At 44.6% G+C, this 18,517-nt stretch overlaps 1 protein-coding gene across 8 annotated transcripts in view; it reads left to right on the top strand.

Annotated features, from left to right (window-relative positions):
- ptprua (protein tyrosine phosphatase receptor type Ua) overlaps window positions 1–17,725 on the top strand; it is a 147,105-nt gene extending 129,380 nt beyond the window's left edge. For 6 of the 8 annotated variants that reach the window (XM_078290147.1, XM_078290148.1, XM_071899086.2 and 3 more), the window contains 10 exons: window positions 1,843–1,940; window positions 3,281–3,397; window positions 3,615–3,769; window positions 5,982–6,117; window positions 7,524–7,673; window positions 8,915–9,229; window positions 11,611–11,736; window positions 14,675–14,832; window positions 16,405–16,540; window positions 17,632–17,725. In XM_078290147.1, the coding sequence (XP_078146273.1) occupies window positions 1,843–1,940; window positions 3,281–3,397; window positions 3,615–3,769; window positions 5,982–6,117; window positions 7,524–7,673; window positions 8,915–9,229; window positions 11,611–11,736; window positions 14,675–14,832; window positions 16,405–16,540; window positions 17,632–17,694 (1,454 nt within the window). In that variant the 3' untranslated portion in view covers window positions 17,695–17,725. The remainder of the gene's footprint in view (window positions 1–1,842; window positions 1,941–3,280; window positions 3,398–3,614; window positions 3,770–5,981; window positions 6,118–7,523; window positions 7,674–8,914; window positions 9,230–11,610; window positions 11,737–14,674; window positions 14,833–16,404; window positions 16,541–17,631) is intronic. The other 2 variants (XM_071899088.2, XM_071899087.2) reach the window with 2 other exon arrangements.
- The last annotated feature ends 792 nt before the right edge of the window (window positions 17,726–18,517 follow it).

Genomic DNA, 18,517 nt, shown 5'->3' with positions numbered 1-18,517 from the left:
TTTAAAAAAAGAAAGCACATAAGTAAAGCATGAATCAACACAATTCATTCAACACAATTGCCAGTCTCTCATGCTCATGGAGAGCCTGCAAAATCTGCATGGATGCAATTTCAAATGTGGAGAAGTATAATCCTTCAGTAAAGTAAAACTTCAAAAAATACTGAAAAAAAGTGCAAGTACGCTAAAAAGCGACTCAGTTACAGTAATGAGAGTACTTCATTACTTCCATCCTTGGGTTCAGGTACAGTATGTACGCACTCTCTCTCTCTATCTCTCACACACACACACACACACTCGCACTGTATACTTACACTGAACAAAAAAACATGCTTTGCATATAGATGCGCGCGAGCCCTTGCCGGTCGGCGGCCGAGGCGAAGCGAGATTGATCCATTGTAGCTTAGATGAGCCTTAAGGCAGCTGTGGCTCTGTAGGAGGCAGCAGGTGCTCTAGGCTAACTCTCTATTATGTCCAGAGATGAGGGTGTGGGAGGAGGAGGGGGAGGGGGAGGTGGACGGGGAGGAGAAATGCCAAGCACACTCTGAAAAGCCCGAGTCCAAAGGAGCAGCATGTTGCACTACGCATACAGATTCACTTAGCTGCTAGGATCGAGCATCATCCGTCTCTACGTCTTGACTGGCCCGTCCCTCTGGCGGCGCATTACCGGCTTCTGCCGCCGCCGCCACTGCTGAAAAATTAACATCTGGTATCGCTAATACATGCGGAAAAAAACGGAGAGGGAGAGAGCCGTGAGTAACCGGCGTGAAGAGGAGGGAACGCAGCGGTTAAAGTAGCCTGCCCACGTTTGGCGCATTAAAACCCACAGAGGCTGGCGCCGGCTCACCTTGGGTCGACAACAGTAAAGCCCGGGCTCTAGCTGCTGTAAAAAAGGGAAAACAGTTGTCAGGCTCTGCAGCTGCCCTGTTATTTTTTTCAAAAGACAAGCAAGGTTGTTCCTCCTCCTTCTCATCCTCATCCTCCTCCTCCTTCTATTGTGTTGCTCAGCCGTCGCAGGGGCCTTGCCACGTCGGCCCTGGGGTGCGTCGTCGAGCGCTTACCTTTTGATTCCTCCTCTTTAAAACAAGCGCGGAAGCTAAAAAACAAGCGCCACTGTACTGCCTGATTGTATTCGATTGTGCTTGTCGTCTTTCTACGCGGATCAAAGCCCCCCTATACGCCTACGAGTTGCTTTTTTATCTTAATAGAAAACAAAAACATACTATAGCGAGAGCGAAAAGCAATCGCGTCCCACAATAGACAAACACACCGCCAGGGACGACGAGGGGCGACCTTGCATTGAAAATGTCATCTCGGTCAGTTCTAGGAGACATGATAATATTCCTATTAAACAAACTGCGTGGGTGTCAAGCGGAGCTAAAAAAACGAAGCGACATCTTGTTCATTAAAAGGGCATAGCGTATCCAGCGCAGGAGGCGATATGAAGGAGGACCTTGTGATATTATCAACGCCATAGCGTAATGAAATCAATGGAAGTGTCATCTGCTGCTGGGGGGGTGTGATTTGTGTCAGCCTCGCACAGGCAACGCAGGGCCTTGTTTGCACAATGGCTGAGGATTTGTGGGTGTATTGAAATGACATTTCTCCCCGGCATTAGGAGAACACAGCGCGGGCAATAGTTCACGAATGACACATTGTTACTCTATTCGCCGGCATGGATTACACAGCGCCTGTACATTGATGGTTATTGCCGCTATTTGCTCTGACTTATGGCTCGCCTCTCCACCCTCCGTGTCCTCCTCCTCTTTCCGCTCCTCCACCTTCTCGCCTGTTTTTTCCCCCTCACTCCTCTGCCACACATCACCTCCTCCTCCTCCTCCACAGGTCCCAAGCAGGAGATGATCTACGACTTCTGGCGGATGGTGTGGCAGGAGAACTGCTTCAGTATCGTCATGATCACCAAGCTGGTGGAGGTGGGCAGGGTAGGTGTCTCCGTCTTCCCTCCTCCGTCCCGTGACCTCTCCTCTCCGCGCGCGAAGACGGATGGAGGGAGTGTGTATTTCTAGAACTGCCTTTGTCATTAGGTGGGAAGAGCTGCTTCGCTCCCGCGTTGCGGGAGGGGGAGCGGCCGGCTCGGGCCGGTCATGAGTGATCACCCGTTTCTTTGGTGGCCAGGCTCCAAGGTGAAAAGCTTTGATGTATATGAAGGCCCGTGAAGGACACTCCAGCCTATGTTCTATTCACAATACCTAGTCCTGCCTCTGTTGAATATTGTAGGCTGCTGTTGCAATATAAACCAGCCCTTCTGGCACAGTATATTATATCAGCACTGCAGGTAGCACAGCCTGCCAGATAATATCATTCGTATTGAGCACAAAAGTATTTAAAGTTAACAGATGCCTATGGTTATATGTAGAATCCTCTCAATATAGACTAGAAAGGCCAGACTTCTGATCTCCGATCTACGGCCAAGCAAGCTTTTGATGTCTGTTTCCTACAAAAAACATCTACTAACCTAATACGCAAAGGCTATAAAACCTCATGCTGTGAAAATGTATTTTTGGAATAATAGCAACACAAGCAACACAGCCAAATCAGTGTCAACCAGGGTCAGAAATTACCGGGGGCTCGGGGCAAAAACGCCCTTGAACGTTAACAAAATGCCTGTGAAATTCAAAATGAGGAGGCAAAACATTCCCCCGATAGGACTGCCCTTTTTGTATTCCGGCCTGTTTTTTTCATCGGTTTGTCAAATATTCATGTTTGAACGCGACTACTGTCCCCCGTGGGCTACTGTAGGTGATTCACAGGAGCCTAAGGCCGGGCGATTCTTTCCAGTGGGCGAGAAAAATGGAGCTGATCAGCTGATCATTGATCAGAACACAAGCGAGTGTGCAGCCTGAAGCAGTAGAAACTGTTGGCACCACGCAGCCAGCAGTAGAAGAGAATGCAATATAAAACAACCAGTGTCTTAAAAACCTGCACCATCCTCTTCTGTAAGGCCTGCTGCCAGTTTAAATATAGTTTAAATGCTACAAATTGAGTGTTTATTTGCCAACGATTTCAATGAAAGTGCCTCCAAAAAGGACCAAAATGCCAAAAAGTTCCCTCTGAAAAAAAAAGCTATTTTACTCTGATGTCAACAGTTGTATTTCTAAAATGATATGAGGACACCATTGCATTTATAGTGTTGAAGAGTGTGGAAAAAGCCTCGGTGCCCAGTGGAATGCGCGTTTGACCTTTCCAGTGTTAAGGCAAAGCCAAGTGAAGCTGTATACCTGTGAACCTTTATGGAGCCGACCTTTTTCTTTTATTTGTCCAGATGAAGTGCTGTAAGTATTGGCCTGACGACAGCGAGCTCTACGGCGACATTAAGATAACGCTGCTGAAGACAGAAACATTGGCGGAGTACACCGTCCGCACCTTCGCCATGGAGCGGGTGAGTCACACTCTCACTTTTATTTTTACCTGAAACTTCCCTTCATAGCACCACTGTTCCATATCTGCGCGAGGACGCTGGTGCCTTTCTCTCTCTCGTACTCTCTCAAATTGCAGTTCTTCACTTGACGGCTTAATTGGTTTCTATTTGTGGCACTCTTCCCAACCGTTCACACGGTGATAGCATCTCATTGAGGCTGTCTAATTGTTTCTCGCAGAGAGGCTACCCCGCCAAACACGAGGTGTGCCAGTTCCACTTCACCTCCTGGCCCGAGCACGGCGTGCCGTACCACGCTACCGGCCTGCTGGCCTTCCTACGGCGGGTCAAGGCCTCGACGCCTCCGGACGCCGGACCGGTCGTGGTCCACTGCAGGTAACTGATCATCCTGCCTCTGGGGTAAACACCTCACAGATGTTGGTTTTTGAGGGAAAACTCTTACGCCGTTAGATCTCATCAATCTGAAATGTTCGACGCATTCCAGGAGTTATTTTGTGATGAAGTGTTGTCATTTACTTTTCCCTCAACCTGCCTCGTCTGCTTCTACTTCAGTTAATGATTTCCTATGTTGCCCTTCAACAACCCTCCACAGAAAGGGGTTCTCTGTGCTGTATACAAGTTGGTGGACAGAGCGATAGCATAGTCATTTTTTCCAGTCAAGACAAAGTGAGAGTGGAGGGAGAACAATGCCGTGATGTGATGTGCCGTGCCCGGTTGTTCAAATTACAAAATAGCTGTTAAAGTGGGCGTCGGATTTCACACACTACCGATGACAGATCCACAAAGGTGCAAGCTGTGGCTGCATTGTATTCTGGTCTATTGAGGCTACTGTCGGTGGAGAAATTGGTCTCTCTTCCTCTTCTATGATGGATTCTCCCTGTATGATTGTTGAACGTCTCTTGGTGCAAAATGGCGGCTCTAGAAAGAAGCCCTTACTCTTAGGTTCTCTTAGATTCTGAGGGACTGACACCAAATCTTGACGTTTGACCAGTTAACCACGGAAATAAGAAAAATACACCGCCAAACAACAAAATGGACCCATGGAAAAGTACATCACCAACAGCTGTTTTTAACAGTATTTAAGTGATTTTGGGGTGGATTTTTCCTTTTCAGGTATTCCCAAACAACTATAGGTGCTCTTGGAGGCCAAGAACTGTACTGGAAAGAAAGAAAGGAAATGTTATGAGTAGTGATGGGACGATATGCTTATCTCACGATACGATTCGATACACGATATGGGGTTCACGATTCTATACAACCACGATATAATGTAATAAATAAAAGTTCAGTGACAACAAAGTCTGACTGTGCAGAATTATGTTCATTTCTGAGCCACAAATCTTTCCAGTAATGGCATTGGCTCGCTAGAATGAAAAGATTTATTTTTCCGCCCCATGATGCCAGAGGTGGGGACTCGAGTCACTTGACTTGGACTCAAGTCAGACTCGAGTCACAGTTGTAATTGCTTGAGTCTTGACTTGATGCATGAAGAGAAAACTTGAGACTTGACTTGACTTGGGTTCTGGTGACTTGGGACTTGACTTGTGCTTTGATGACTTGAAAAGGTTTCTAAAGTCTTGACTTGAGATCTTGTGTTTGTGTAAATGACTTAGATTGAAAGTGATGAGATTTGTTCCAGCAGACGACTGAATTTAAATTCTGTTTTCTGAATTTGTATGGAATGATTGAATTTATTGAAGTTGAAACTGATTATAGAAATCAAACTCATGATGCTCTTACCAAGTTTTTATCCTATTAAAACCATATTGCATTGAAAAGTCCTAGATATTTAGTTTTCTTTAAGATATTAAATTGATACTGGACTCTTGATTTGTTCTGACTTGACTTACATTTAGACTTGAGACTTGACATTAATGACTTGGACTTGACTTGCTGTTCTACATTTAGACTTGAGACTTGACATTAATGACTTGGACTTGACTTGCTGTTCTACATTTAGACTTGAGACTTGACATTAATGACATGGACTTGACTTGGACTTGACTTGGTAATCTACATTTAGACTTGTGCCTCAAGACTTGAGACTGACTTGGGAATCGAGTAAAGCTGACTTGGTCACACCTCTGCACGATACGTATCGTCACATTTTTGTATTGCGATACATTGATATCTTGATATATCGTCCCATCCCTAGTTATGACCACAGATGTCTTCTCGTGGCATAAAATTTCCAAGTCCAGGCACTTGTGAGTTTGAAAGTTACTAAGCCTTTAATTGGAGAGCTAAGACATTTAAAAACACCTACACATGCCTTCATCACGATGTTGGACCCCGGCACTGGAGGCACAGGCCGATACGAGTAGGTGTTTCTGAATGTCTTAGCCCTGTCCAATTAAAGGCTTTTTAACTTTCAAACCCACAAGTGCCCGGACTTGGATTTCTTACTCCGCCAGAACATGTTGGTCATTATATCCTCTTTCTTTCTCTCTAGAACGAAGCCTTTCATTATACTTGACTTTGGGTAAAGTCTCTCGATCATTACTAAAGGCTCCCCGCTGAATCGCTCCCGTCCAGTTTTTTGTAATTCAGGCTTGTCGATTTCCTTGTCTTCTCTCCGCTGTGCCAGTATGGGGGCAGGCAGGACCGGCTGCTACATTGTGCTGGACGTCATGCTGGATATGGCTGAGTGCGAAGGAGTGGTAGACATCTACAACTGTGTCAAGACCCTCTGCTCCCGACGCATCAACATGATCCAGACAGAAGTGAGTGGGAGGGTGGCGCACTGATACTGTTAGCAGGAAGGTCACAGGTTTGATCGCCACCGCAGCTGAGAAAATGCGGTACTGTGATACGATTAGGGTTAGACCAAGGACTGATATTGATATTTTTCTATTGAAGCTGGCGATAGCTGATATTTTATCTTCATATTTGACCATTTTAATGCCCAAAAATTCACTGTTCCCCCCAGAATTCTATTCTCTTCAGGGTGGAAAAGCCTCTGAAACAGCATTTAGACCATCATGGGACACTAAAACTCTCCACTGAAACCCAGACTAATTATTTTAGGGTTAGCAGCTCCTTATAGCAGAGTGACCCACCACACCTATTCAATAGTAGGAGAAACTCTGGGATAGATTACTACCTTTAAATAAAGGAATTCACCAAAAAACATAATAATTAAATGATAAGGTGCAAAGAAAATCTAATTTCGCTGCAGGTTTTACAGACTATTGACTAAAATCCTCCCACACCACACTGGAATGATTTCTCTGGTCAGACATCTGATATAAAAAAAAAATAATAATAAAAACATATTCACTAGCTGTGGTCAGGGAAGAGCCTCCATCATATCAGAGGTGGACAACACTGACTGATATCTCATTTTTAATAAAAAGTTAATATCGGCCCTCGATATGAGATAATACTTCCTTTACAGGAGCTCAGTGTAGATTGGCAGAAAAAGCAGAGATTTTCTATTTAAACTGTGCTTAGGCGAATTCTCAATCTTCACATAAGCAGGAGAAAGATAGGGGTTATTATGAGTATTCTAATAATATTCTCTTTCAGCAGTCGGAAAATATTCTCTTATTTAAATATTCTGTCAGGAAAGTCGAGACAGTAAATACCAAAAACAATAGTGTTTCCCTTCCTTTTAATTTCACCTTTTCACCTTTCAACTGCAACTACTCTACCAGTTGAATGCAGATTTCTGCAATTACTGAGTACATTTAACCTTCGAAATAAATAAATAAATCAATTGAAAAGATTCGGAAAAGGGATGATATGATGTCCCTGTAATTTTGAATGTATTGTCGCCTTTTTGATCTTTTGTGTGGTTGGGTGTCAAAACAAATTTCCTCGTTAATTGCACGGCATATGATGTTATTCAAAAATTATGTGTGGGCCGTGTTTGGCTCTTCTGATGTGTGTTTTCTGCACTTTTCCCCCCATTTATAGACAATTTACTGCTTAGAAACAATGCCTAAGTGTGGGCATGGCAATGTGAAGAATGTTGACAGTTACGATTATTAGTCAACATTTTCAACGGCAGTAATTAAATTCAATATTGTTCTTCCCGAGTGGGCAATTAGCAATTATGGGGCTTATAAGTGCAGTGAGGGTTTTTGTGTAAGTTTGTAAATGTGTTTTTTTCCCTCCTGTCTGTCAGGAGCAGTATGTGTTCATCCATGATGCCATCCTGGAGGCTTGTCTGTGTGGAGAGACCGCCATCCCTGTCAATGAGTTTGCGCTCACCTATAAGGAGATGCTGAAGGTGGACTCACAGAGCAACACCTCCCAGCTCAGAGAGGAGTTCCAGGTAACACACTCAAACTGCATCAACAGAAAATCCAAGGAAAAAGATGTCACAGTACTGGACACACTGTTTGATTGACAGGTGATCTCTGGGAAGAGCAGTGCAGAAACACCACAGCAAAGATGGAGACAAACTTTAACCCTTACCTAAACCTAATCCTAAATTTAACCTTAACCCTAAACCCAAATGCTAATCTTAAACTAACCCTTTGTTGAAGTGAGGACCGGCAAAATGTCCTCACTTTGGAGGCTTTCTATCCATCATCTTTCTATCCTTATGAGGACATTTGGTCCTTATAAGGACTTACGAGGACATTCGGGCCTCATAAGGATAGGCGTACAAGGACACACACAAAGGTTCATGAAAGCATGCACCACGCTCACCGTTTCACCCTAATTAACATCCCTGAAGCTACTTTTCATATCAGTATGCGCTAAGCATGTAATACATGTGTGTGAGCAGCAAAAGTCCATGAAAAAGTCCATGAGTTTATCTTTTTTTAATGGTCTTGCCGTGTCCAGTTTGATGTAGTCTGTAGTTTTGCATGCCGCCTATTTTAATGACGTTAATGATTGGTGACCTTTGGCCAGAATAATTACAAACCCTCATCTCCACATGCAGCACAAAACTTCTTTTAGTGTTATTCATATGCCCAGTCCAATAAGATGGCCTCTCATAATTGGAACACGTAGCCTAGACGCAATATACCAGTTACGAGCTGGAATGTCCTATTCATTTTGTCAAAACCAACGGGGAGTCATTCACAATATGAAGCAAGTTAGATAATCACTTCAATTTTCCCTCTCATTTCAATTTCCAGAGCTTCATAATATGCTTATTCATAATGTATGAGATTGCACTAAATGTGTTTTTATCCATTAAGCCCCATGGTGGTTTTGACTGATAACAAATGTGTTTTAAAGTTTCCCTGGGATGATTCGAGATATTTGTGCTTGTCAAGTATAGACAGTCGGGCCGTTTGAGTGGAGAATATTTTCATTGCCTCTGTCCATCTCTCTTTGATCCCATTTCTGTTTCGCTTCGTCTGTCTCCTCTTATCACAATCGTTTTTCTCAGTCTTTCACTTTATCTTACCATCTCACCATCTGTGCACACATTCTCTCTCTCTCACACACACACACATGCACACATACCAACGGATTACCAATTATCTTCCATGCATACCCTTTTTCTCTGTTCTTCACTTGCCCACGCCTCATCCCTCCTGTCTCTCCGTCCGTCAGACTCTGAACTCGGTGACTCCCCACCTGGACGTGGAGGAGTGCAGCATCTCCCTGATGCCCAGGAACCGCGAGAAGAACCGCAGCATGGACGTGCTGCCGCCGGACCGCGCCCTGGCCTTCCTGGTCACCACCGAGGGCGAGGGCAACAACTACATCAACGCCGCGCTCACCGACAGCTTCCTCCGACCCGCTGCCTTCGTGGTGACGCCGCACCCCCTGCCGGGCACCACCACCGACTTCTGGAGACTTGTGTACGACTACGGCTGCACCTCGGTGGTCATGCTCAACCAGCTGAACCAGTCCAACTCTGCCTGGGTAAGAGGAGAGGAGAGGGAGGGGGGTTTTAGTTGCAAACATTTCTCAGAGGCAGAGCTGCTCTGGAGGCAGAAATAACCTCACTGGTTGAGATAAACCTCAGTGGGTGGAGCCAAAGAACCTCGGTTTTTCTCGCTAAGGAATGTTAGACTGAAGCCCAGTAAAAACGAAAAGAGGTAAGAGAGGAGGAAGCTAATATTAAGTATAAGCTCTTGCTACTAACTGAAAAAAATGCAATCTAGCCATGCAAAGTTAGCTAGGTTAGCTAGTTAGCCTGCTGACCTTCCAAGTTCAAACTAGCCATACTAGCCTATAGCGATCTAAGTAGTTAGCTAGCCTGCTGCCATGGTCATGAATGAATGAAAAAAAAGTCATTGCAATTTATGTTTTTTATTTATATTTTGACCAGAGTTCCTTCTCTGCCATTCAAGTTTGCCAGTTAGCTAACTTGTGCTCAAAAAACTGGTTCTTTGGCTCAAATAACCAATAAGGTTATTTCTGACTCCAGAGCAACTCTGCCTCCAAGAAATGTTTGTATAAAACCAATAAAAGAAGGGGGGAATTTGGAGATCAGGACTGTTTGCAGGAGTGAGAGAGAGTGTTAGCATCCCTTTATTCACCAAATGTAGTCACAGCCAATTTCCTCGGTGTAAGTGTAATTACATCCAGTGTAAGGCAAGCAGTAAGTTGAAGGCCCAATCAAAACTACAAAAACACTTCTGCAAAATGCAACTCCTCCCCCCAACAAAGCATAAATTGCCTTGTTGCCATATATTCTCAAACACAAGGACGTCTCTCAAAGTTTTTGTCCTAGTAACATAGGATAAAGATAATCAACTGACATTTTTTGGCTTTTTTTCTGTTTGTTTTGATGTCCAAAAATATACTGTACATTTTTTTGTGAGGGTGAGCATGGGAATGAAAGGGTGGGTTTGCACCGGTAGTCCATTTGGGTGCTAATGCCGTGTTCATGTCATATCGAATTTATCATAAGCGAGCTGCCGACTGGGAAAAAACATTCACATCAGTCTCCTAATGGTAATTCCAAGTAGGATGTGGAACTTTTTTGTAGGGTCAGATATCTCCCTTGACGTCAAGAATTGCGGACTTCACAACACAGTGCGTCAACACAGATGGCAAACATAGCCTTGAATCCACCAATGTCGGCAGTCCGAGGTCATAAAAGTCAAAATTATGTTAAAATCACACTAATACAATCAACTTTGCGTATGACAAGCGAGCAATATCTTTGTTTATGGTTGAAAAATTTGTTCCAATGAGTTAAACACGTGGACGCTTCAATCAGATGTCATTCCATTCTCCAGCTTCTTCAGCTGCGACGTGAACACAGCATACGGAACAGTCGTCAATATGGCCCAAATGTCTGGCCAGTAGCTGGGGCGCTGCCACGACGCTTGAGTCCCGCATTCAGGGCGAAGATTTAATTTGCACGGGCTGTCATGGCATTAACACGTTCTTATCGTTTCTCCCATGTTTGCTCATGCGTGGGTTTGTTCTGCCGTCTCCCTATCGCCCGTCTGTCACTGTGTCATGTCGGATTCCCGCTCAACGCTCGCTCCGTGCCTGTCAGCGGCAACCTCTCTCTCTCTCCTCCTGTTAGTCTATCTCTCTCTCTTCCTTCCCGTCTCTTCCTGCCAGTGGATTAACAACCGCCCCCCCCTCCCTCGCCGCTCTTTGCCCTCCTGAGTTGGGCCTGCCTGTCTCCTGTCTGGGTGTATAAATATTTATCTCCCCTCCTGCCCAATGTCACCTGTTAATACCCTTCTGTCACTGTGAAATGCCATTATCACTTCCTACTCCAGGGGTCCCCTCCACCCCAATGTCACCGCGAAACACGTCAGCGTGTCAACACCGGTCCCCTGTGTTTTTTCCTCCCATTGGCTGGGGGAAGCGTCTTTGAAGCGGTAGCGATCGGAGACCTTGGTTTTTCGCGCGCGCCGACCTCCTGGCTAACTCCCTGTTTATCTCTCCCAGGCACAGCCAAGGTTTCCTACTCCATTAATTTATAATGTGCTAATGGTAATGATTTAGACTTATGAATAATTCAAACTGGGTGACCGTGGCTTATGTGAGGGATTGTTCCTGGCGATGAACGGTTGTTTTTTTGCTCGTTTAATTCGCGGTTGCTATTTGTAGATAATCATTGTCATTTAGGCTAATTGTCTGCGCTGTCAATACTCAGGTGTCTTGTTACTGGGCTTTGCCATCCCCGGCCGGTGACATAATGATTTGTCCTCCTCAAGCAAGTGTGGACTAATGACCTGTTACTACCCCCCCCCCCCCCCCCCCCCCCCCCCCCTTCTCCTCACCCTCTTATCCATCCCTCATTTTCTTCCCTCCATTCGTCCTGTTCTTCTCAGCCTTGTCTGCAGTATTGGCCTGAGCCGGGGCTTCAGCAGTTTGGACCGATGACAGTGGAGCTTCTGTCCAGGACGGCTGATGACGACGTCATCATCCGTCTCTTCCGGGTCCAGAACATCACCCGGGTAGGTTGACACCCCTGCATCATGAACGAGTACAGCAGTGCGTGGTAAAAACCCCTCTGGAGTCTTAAGGTCATTTTTGCAATTTTGCTATACATTGAATTTGGCCTTTGTTTACCACCTAAAAGACTGTTTTTACCCCTAATGCACCGTATCATTTTCTTCAGCACCAACTCTGAAAATATCATATAACACAAATATGAGAATAGGCGGGCTGTTATCGTCAGAGACTTTAGAGGGGTGAAAAGTCACCCAATATGTCTAGTTTTCTTAGTTTTCCATATTTTTTTTTCCACCTCCCCCAACCAATTTTCTCAGACTTGATTTAATGAAAGTATGTAATTGCCTTGATTATCTCTTCATTTTGCTGTCTTCATAGCAAGGCAACAAGAACATTCAGATCTAAGTGTAAACTTTGAATTACTGTCTGTCAGTTGCCTTGGTGTGTCACTTTGATAGCCTAATGGCAAAATTGCTACTTCAAATGTTTCATTTTCCTATCAAATGGAATGTTTTTGTTCAAGTAAACTCCTCGATCAAGTCCTACCCAACTAAAGTAGCTCTTATTGCTCTGTATTGCTGTGGGAAGCAATTCCTGGCATGGAATCAATTTGTTCATTTCCAAGAGGGTTAATCAAGTCTGATACTTATATAATGATTCTGAATGGTCACCCTTGTCCCAAATGGCATTTGTTATCCAGTGGTTGTTAAGAATCCCATCATAATAATCATACTATCAACAAAGCAGTTGTATGAACAGCATGATAATGATGCAAGCCGCATACAGTGCCAAGACCTGTTCAATAACCACATGTGGTCCTAATTGAGTACTTATGTGAGATACTGAAACAAACTGAACTGCTATTATAAAATCAGATGAAAAACAGTGACTACCACTGACATTACGAATAAAAACACACCATGCTTTTACAGAGCCAACCATCACTGAAATGACTACTCCAACTTTTTGACAGTTTGGCCCATATGTAACTAGAGGCACCAGAATCATCTCTGTGTCTCCAGTAGATAGCTCTGGTGCGCATGCTAACACATACAGTAAGTAGCCTAATTCTATGTATTTTGTGACTAGTATTATCCTAACCATGGGAAAAGGCTGGATGGTGACAGGTCTAAACCTGCCAGCAAGCTTGTTTAGGGGATTGGTGAGTAAATTTGACTAAAAGAATGCATGTTCAATGGCAAAAGATCTCTCTTCCCACGAGACTTTGAGCGTAACTTGTTTTGTTTACACGGGACGTGAGCAAAGTTAACCAGACATCTAAGTTGTCTGGCTAACTGCAGACAAAGCAAGTTTTTTGCATTGTTGATTCGTAATGAACTTCACTAATGACGGAGATTGAGATTTGGTTTTCAGAAGTTATGACTACAGGCAGAATAGAATGAAAACCAATTCCAACTTCAGTCTACTAAAAGGTTTATCTTCATACTTTGGATAATGCTAATCGCCTACGATTACTTAACATATTGTTAGCTTGCGCACCGGACCGAGCTATTTACTGGAGACATGATTTTAGTGCCAATCCTCCGGTCAGATATTGGGTAAGGAGACCAATGGGACAAACTCACAAAAAGCCGTTCTAGTCATTTAAGGAAGATCCTTGATTTTGACTATCCAATATTTCAGTATGCGTCTTCTGTTACTGTGTGTGCGTACTGAGATTGTGTGTGTTTGCAAGTTGTATGTATGCTGGCTAGTTTGTCTCTGTGTCTGTACCTGTGTTTGGGTGTTGTTTGAGTGATTAAGCCTAGCTCCAGCTCCCATTTTATACTGGTGCGACAGTTCTAGCTCCCATCCCTTGACCTCAGTAACCCCAGTAGGTGCCAGGCAGCCTCTTGTAGAAGCTTCCAGCAGCTAGATGAGCAGATGTGTCCTTGTCGCGTAGCCTCCCTTAGCTGACAAACCCTCCTAGCTCTTCGCGCCCCCATACCCCCTCCTGCCTCACCCTCATGGTGGCCTAATGTTACCCTGTCAGCGCTCCCGTCACCCTCAGTCCACTCCCACCCAACACCCCTCCCCCCACCACCGCTTTCTGTGAAACTACATGAAGGACACAAACAACAAGACACCATGTCAGAAACTATTCCCACATGGCCTCTCTGCAGGATCCGAAGGAGACAGACGCCACAGAACAGGAGGACGATAGTCTCGGTCCCAAGAAGGTACTCCATTCTCCGGTAGTTAACGGTGCCACGTGTAGCATTTTTAAACATCAATAAATCATTGTCAAATTAGCTACGATACCTTGGTATAATTACCGCAAACAAATGAGACCATAGTCGAGACGATTTGTAGCCTTGATCTCACGATCGCACGTCAATGGTATCCCCCTCCCCCTCCCTGGCATGTTTGTCTTTACTAAAGAAGGATAAACATGTTGGAAGTGACTTTTTCCCTTTCACTCCCCATCATCTGCTCTAGAAGAACAGCGCCCTCTTCCTGTTTTGTGCCGTAAAGTAAATCCAACCCGGTGGCACACAATATAAAATGCGGTGTAGAGGCCGGTAGAGGCTGCCAATCTTCTCAGTGATGGTCTCGTTTGTTTACAGTAATTATACTGATGTCTCAAAATTAACATGGTAATGATTTATTGATGTTAAAATGCTACACATAGCACCTTTAACAATACAGTACAAGTGTAGGATTGGGCAATTAAGAACTCTTGCCCCACAGTTGACGTTGAGCTGGTTTGAACTGTTGACAGAATTCCTCCTGGGTGATAACCACATAGATGAGGATGTTTGAATGTGTTTGTGAGGTGTGGAGCATATGCAACGGATGTAATGCTCTTCTATAGGCTATGCTACAGTCAATGTTCTTTTTGCCTTTGAGCAATAAAACATTCTCCAATTGTTTCCTCTCTCTCTCTCTACATCCACTACTATCAATCTCTTCCTACCCTTTCTTCCTTCTCACCTCCAGCTTCAGGAAGGCCAGCTTGTGGTGCGTCACTTCCAGTTCCTGCGCTGGTCACCCTACCGCGACGTGCCCGAGTCCAAGAAGGCCTTCCTCAGCCTTTTGGCTCAGGTTCACAACTGGCAGAGGGAGTGTGGAGAGGGACGCACCATCGTCCACTGCTTGTGAGTCCGCTCACCCACAGCAGCTGCTGCACCCAACAGAGCTAGACCGATATGGGTTTTTGAGGGCCGATACTGATATTGAGATTTTTGGATTGAACTTGCCGATAGTTGGTATTTTGTGCTGATATTCGACATCTTTACATGTGACCATTTTCATGCCAAAAATTCCCAAATGTTTCAAGGATTCAGAGTTTCTCCCGGAATGTTACTCTTGTCAGGGTGGAAAAGCCTCTGAAACAGCATTTAGACCATCATGGGACACCAAGAGCACGTTCCCACCTAGCCTGTTTGGTTCAATTCACCCAAACTCTAGAGTGTTTACTCTTTTAGTTAAGTTCGTTTGGGCAGGTGAGAACGATGCCATTTGAACTCAGGCAGGTCTCAGTCCTCTTCCATGTGGACTGAGGTGCGGTTCGCACCAACCACAGGATGTGAAGTCCAGTCTCAGTCTCGCCTGATGCTCATATTCAACCGATTCTTCGTGAGCTCTTAGCTGTAAGACCGCCAGAGCAGGTTCATGCCACGGCTTGCACAAAAAAATATGATAATGGCAAAACTGTCCAATCAATGAGAAAGAGAACATGACCATGGACATGTTTACAACTATTGGTTAATTTGTAATAAAGGCAGTGTGAAGCCTAAAGGAACTAGATGCAAAGTGCAACAATGTATCTTTCTGGTACGTATTTGGACCAAAGAAAACAAACTATAGCTGTGATCACACCCTGATACTCTCCACTGAAGGCCAAACTTCTTTTGGGTGGGTAGCAGCTCCTGAAGGAAGAGTGAGGCAGGTTTCATTGCAGGTTTTACAGACTGTTGAGTAAAATCCTCCCACACAACACTGAAATGATTTAAACATATTCATGAGTTCTGGTCATGGAGGGACCTTCATCATATTGGGGGTGGACAACACTGAATGGCCAATATCTGACCAACACAAACTGATATATCGGTCTAACCCTGGTACCCAACTCATTCATTTCACCCTGATGTCTTCTCTCATGCAGACTTTTAGCAGACATCTGACACAGTGCCAGACTACATTTAAAGTGCTATTCTCAGGATTTATTTTAAATGTGTCACATTCACACTTCATTTTGGTTTTTCGGAGTTCTTACATTTCACAAGCCCTCAGTTTAAATGGCTCAAAAGAAAAACTCAACCATTACAGTGTTTGTCTCTTTACATTAGCTGCGTTTGTAATTGTCGCAAAAGAAGCTTTAGGTTTGACTGTAGGATTCTGTTTTTCATTAGACTCTGTGTCCCCCAAACCCTTTGATCTCTGGAGGTCAGGCTGTATGTTAGACATCCCCTATCTGATTAAGTCTCTGCTCCCGTATTTTAATGAGAACTTTACTCAGATATTCATCTTTAAAGTCTGCCAGTTGGCCTTTTTCTGACAGCATGCTTGATCTGAGCTCAGTCAAGCTGTGACATTTCACTCTGTAGCTCCCCTTCCGAGAGGCTGTCTGAGCTCCTGTACCGCATCTGTATTAAATCACTCATGTCTTTATCTGTGTGTGTGTGTGTGTGTGTGTGTGTGTGTGTGTGTGTGTTTGTCTGGAGTAGGAATGGTGGTGGTCGAAGCGGTACTTTCTGTGCCTGCACCATGATCCTGGAAATGATTCGCCACCACAGCATGGTGGACGTGTTCTTTGCTGCCAAAACACTGCGCAACTCCAAGCCAAACATGGTGGAGACGATGGTGAGTAAGGTTCTTCACCGCAACATATCGTTATTATGAAAACTGCATCAGCCTACCACATCAAACAGGGTTCCCACTGATCACGGAATTTCTGGAATATCATGGAATTTAGAGAGGTGTATTCCATATTGTAGCGGAAATTGTTGTTTACCCCTTTAGAAAAATTTAAAAGAATAGTTCACCCAAAAATGAAAATTCTGTCATTATCTACTCACCCTCATGCCAGTTGAAACACAGGTGAAGTCTGTTAGTCCATATAACACATGGAAGGAAAAATCCACCTTAAAACACTTTAACACTGTTAAAAAAAGCAACTACTGTATTTCTGGGTGCATTTTGTTGTTTGAGTTTATTTTTCTTATTCTGGAACATAGCTTCCCAAATGTAGACAATGTGACGTCAGGTCAAGATTTTTCCAGGACAGCTATAATGGAGTTTGATAGCAGAAAATGTTTCAGCGATCTAAAACATTAACGGTAAATGTCTTTGGTGTCAGTCCCTCAGAATCAAAGAGCGAGGGCTTCTTTCTAGAGCCGCCATTTTGAGACGTTCAACAATCCTACAGGGAGAAATCCATTGTAGAAGAGACAGAGAGACCAATTTAGTAAGAGGAGCGGCTGTGATCATAGACATGTATAACCCACAGCTATATGATCGCACTTTATGCCCAAACGCCCACTTTTGATTGAAAACAAGTTCATGCCCTTTCTCTGGGGCTTGTCAAAAGGCATTCTGGGAAACATGGGAAATCACCAGCTGAAGTAGAAGTAGATGAGGCAGGTTGAGGGAAAGTGGGTACGCCAAAAAAGGTAAATTGCAACACTTCATCACAAAATAACTCGTGGAATGCATTGGGCATCACAGATTGATGATATCTAAAGGTATTAAAAGGTGAATTTTCCCTTTAACAACCCAGAAAGAAAGAACATTTTTAGGTCCTGGAAGCTCTTAGACTAGGAAAGTCATGGAAAAGTCATGCAATTTTACATCGTGGCCACAGCCTGAACCCAGCCATTTCTGTACTGATTGACTTGAACCTTTGGTCCCTTTTGGCGTCCTGTGTAAACACTAAACCCATGTGCTGTTCCTAGGAGCAGTACCGGTTCTGCTACGACCTGGCCCTGGAGTACCTGGACTGCCTGGAAGTCAGATAGCACCGATCCCATGCTTCCTGTTCTTCCTCGAGGAGAAAGTCTCGGGTCCCGGGGTCCCGGGGTCCCGGGGTCCCGGGGTCCCCGCGTCCCGGGTTCTCTGCTCTTGGCTCCTTCGTCCATGTATTACCGCTCTGGTTGTCTTCTTCGCCATGCCCGGATGAAACCGTTATCTGCCATAAAGACACTTAAGAAAGCTAACTGGACAAACTTGTAACATACGACCGACGCCCTTTCGCTTCTCCTCGGCATTCTCATCCGACCCGTTCCCTTCGGTGCCACTTACACCCGCCAAACCGGAGGACGCCAACGGGAGTGGAGTCGAATCGTCCCAGCTCATTTTGTACGGCCGCCGCCGCAGCGACCCGACTACCGGTTGTAAACTTAAACAACGGGGGGGTCTGATTCACAGAGCTCCGCTATATCCTGCCTTACTACGAACAACAAACACATACAAGGGACTACAGTTGATACCACGGGGCGATATTGCGTGTTTGTTTTGTAACACTCTGTAAATGGTGCAATCTGCTGTCGGTGAACATCCCATGTTGTACTGTACTATATTTGAACTATTGCTTGGGTGCGGCCGTTGAGGGAAGGCTCCTTGCTTTTGAGGTTGACGTTTACAAAAAGGAACGAAGTCGGTCGCATCCTATGGACATACCTGTACAGTAGAGTCGTCTTGGGACTTTATTTCTCTTTATTTATTATTTGTGTAAATAGGTGTTTTTCTTTTCTCCCCTCCTCCCCCCCCTCCCCAGGTGTTTCTAGATGTTATCAACGTCTTTATCAATGTGCCAATCCATTCTCTCTGTGTCCGTAAATT

The sequence above is a fragment of the Centroberyx gerrardi genome, chromosome 19, assembly GCF_048128805.1.
Source record: "Centroberyx gerrardi isolate f3 chromosome 19, fCenGer3.hap1.cur.20231027, whole genome shotgun sequence".
NCBI classification, from domain to species: Eukaryota; Metazoa; Chordata; class Actinopteri; order Beryciformes; family Berycidae; genus Centroberyx; species Centroberyx gerrardi.
Note: the sequence above shows the minus strand (reverse complement) of the source record. Positions and strands in the feature narration are given on the sequence as shown.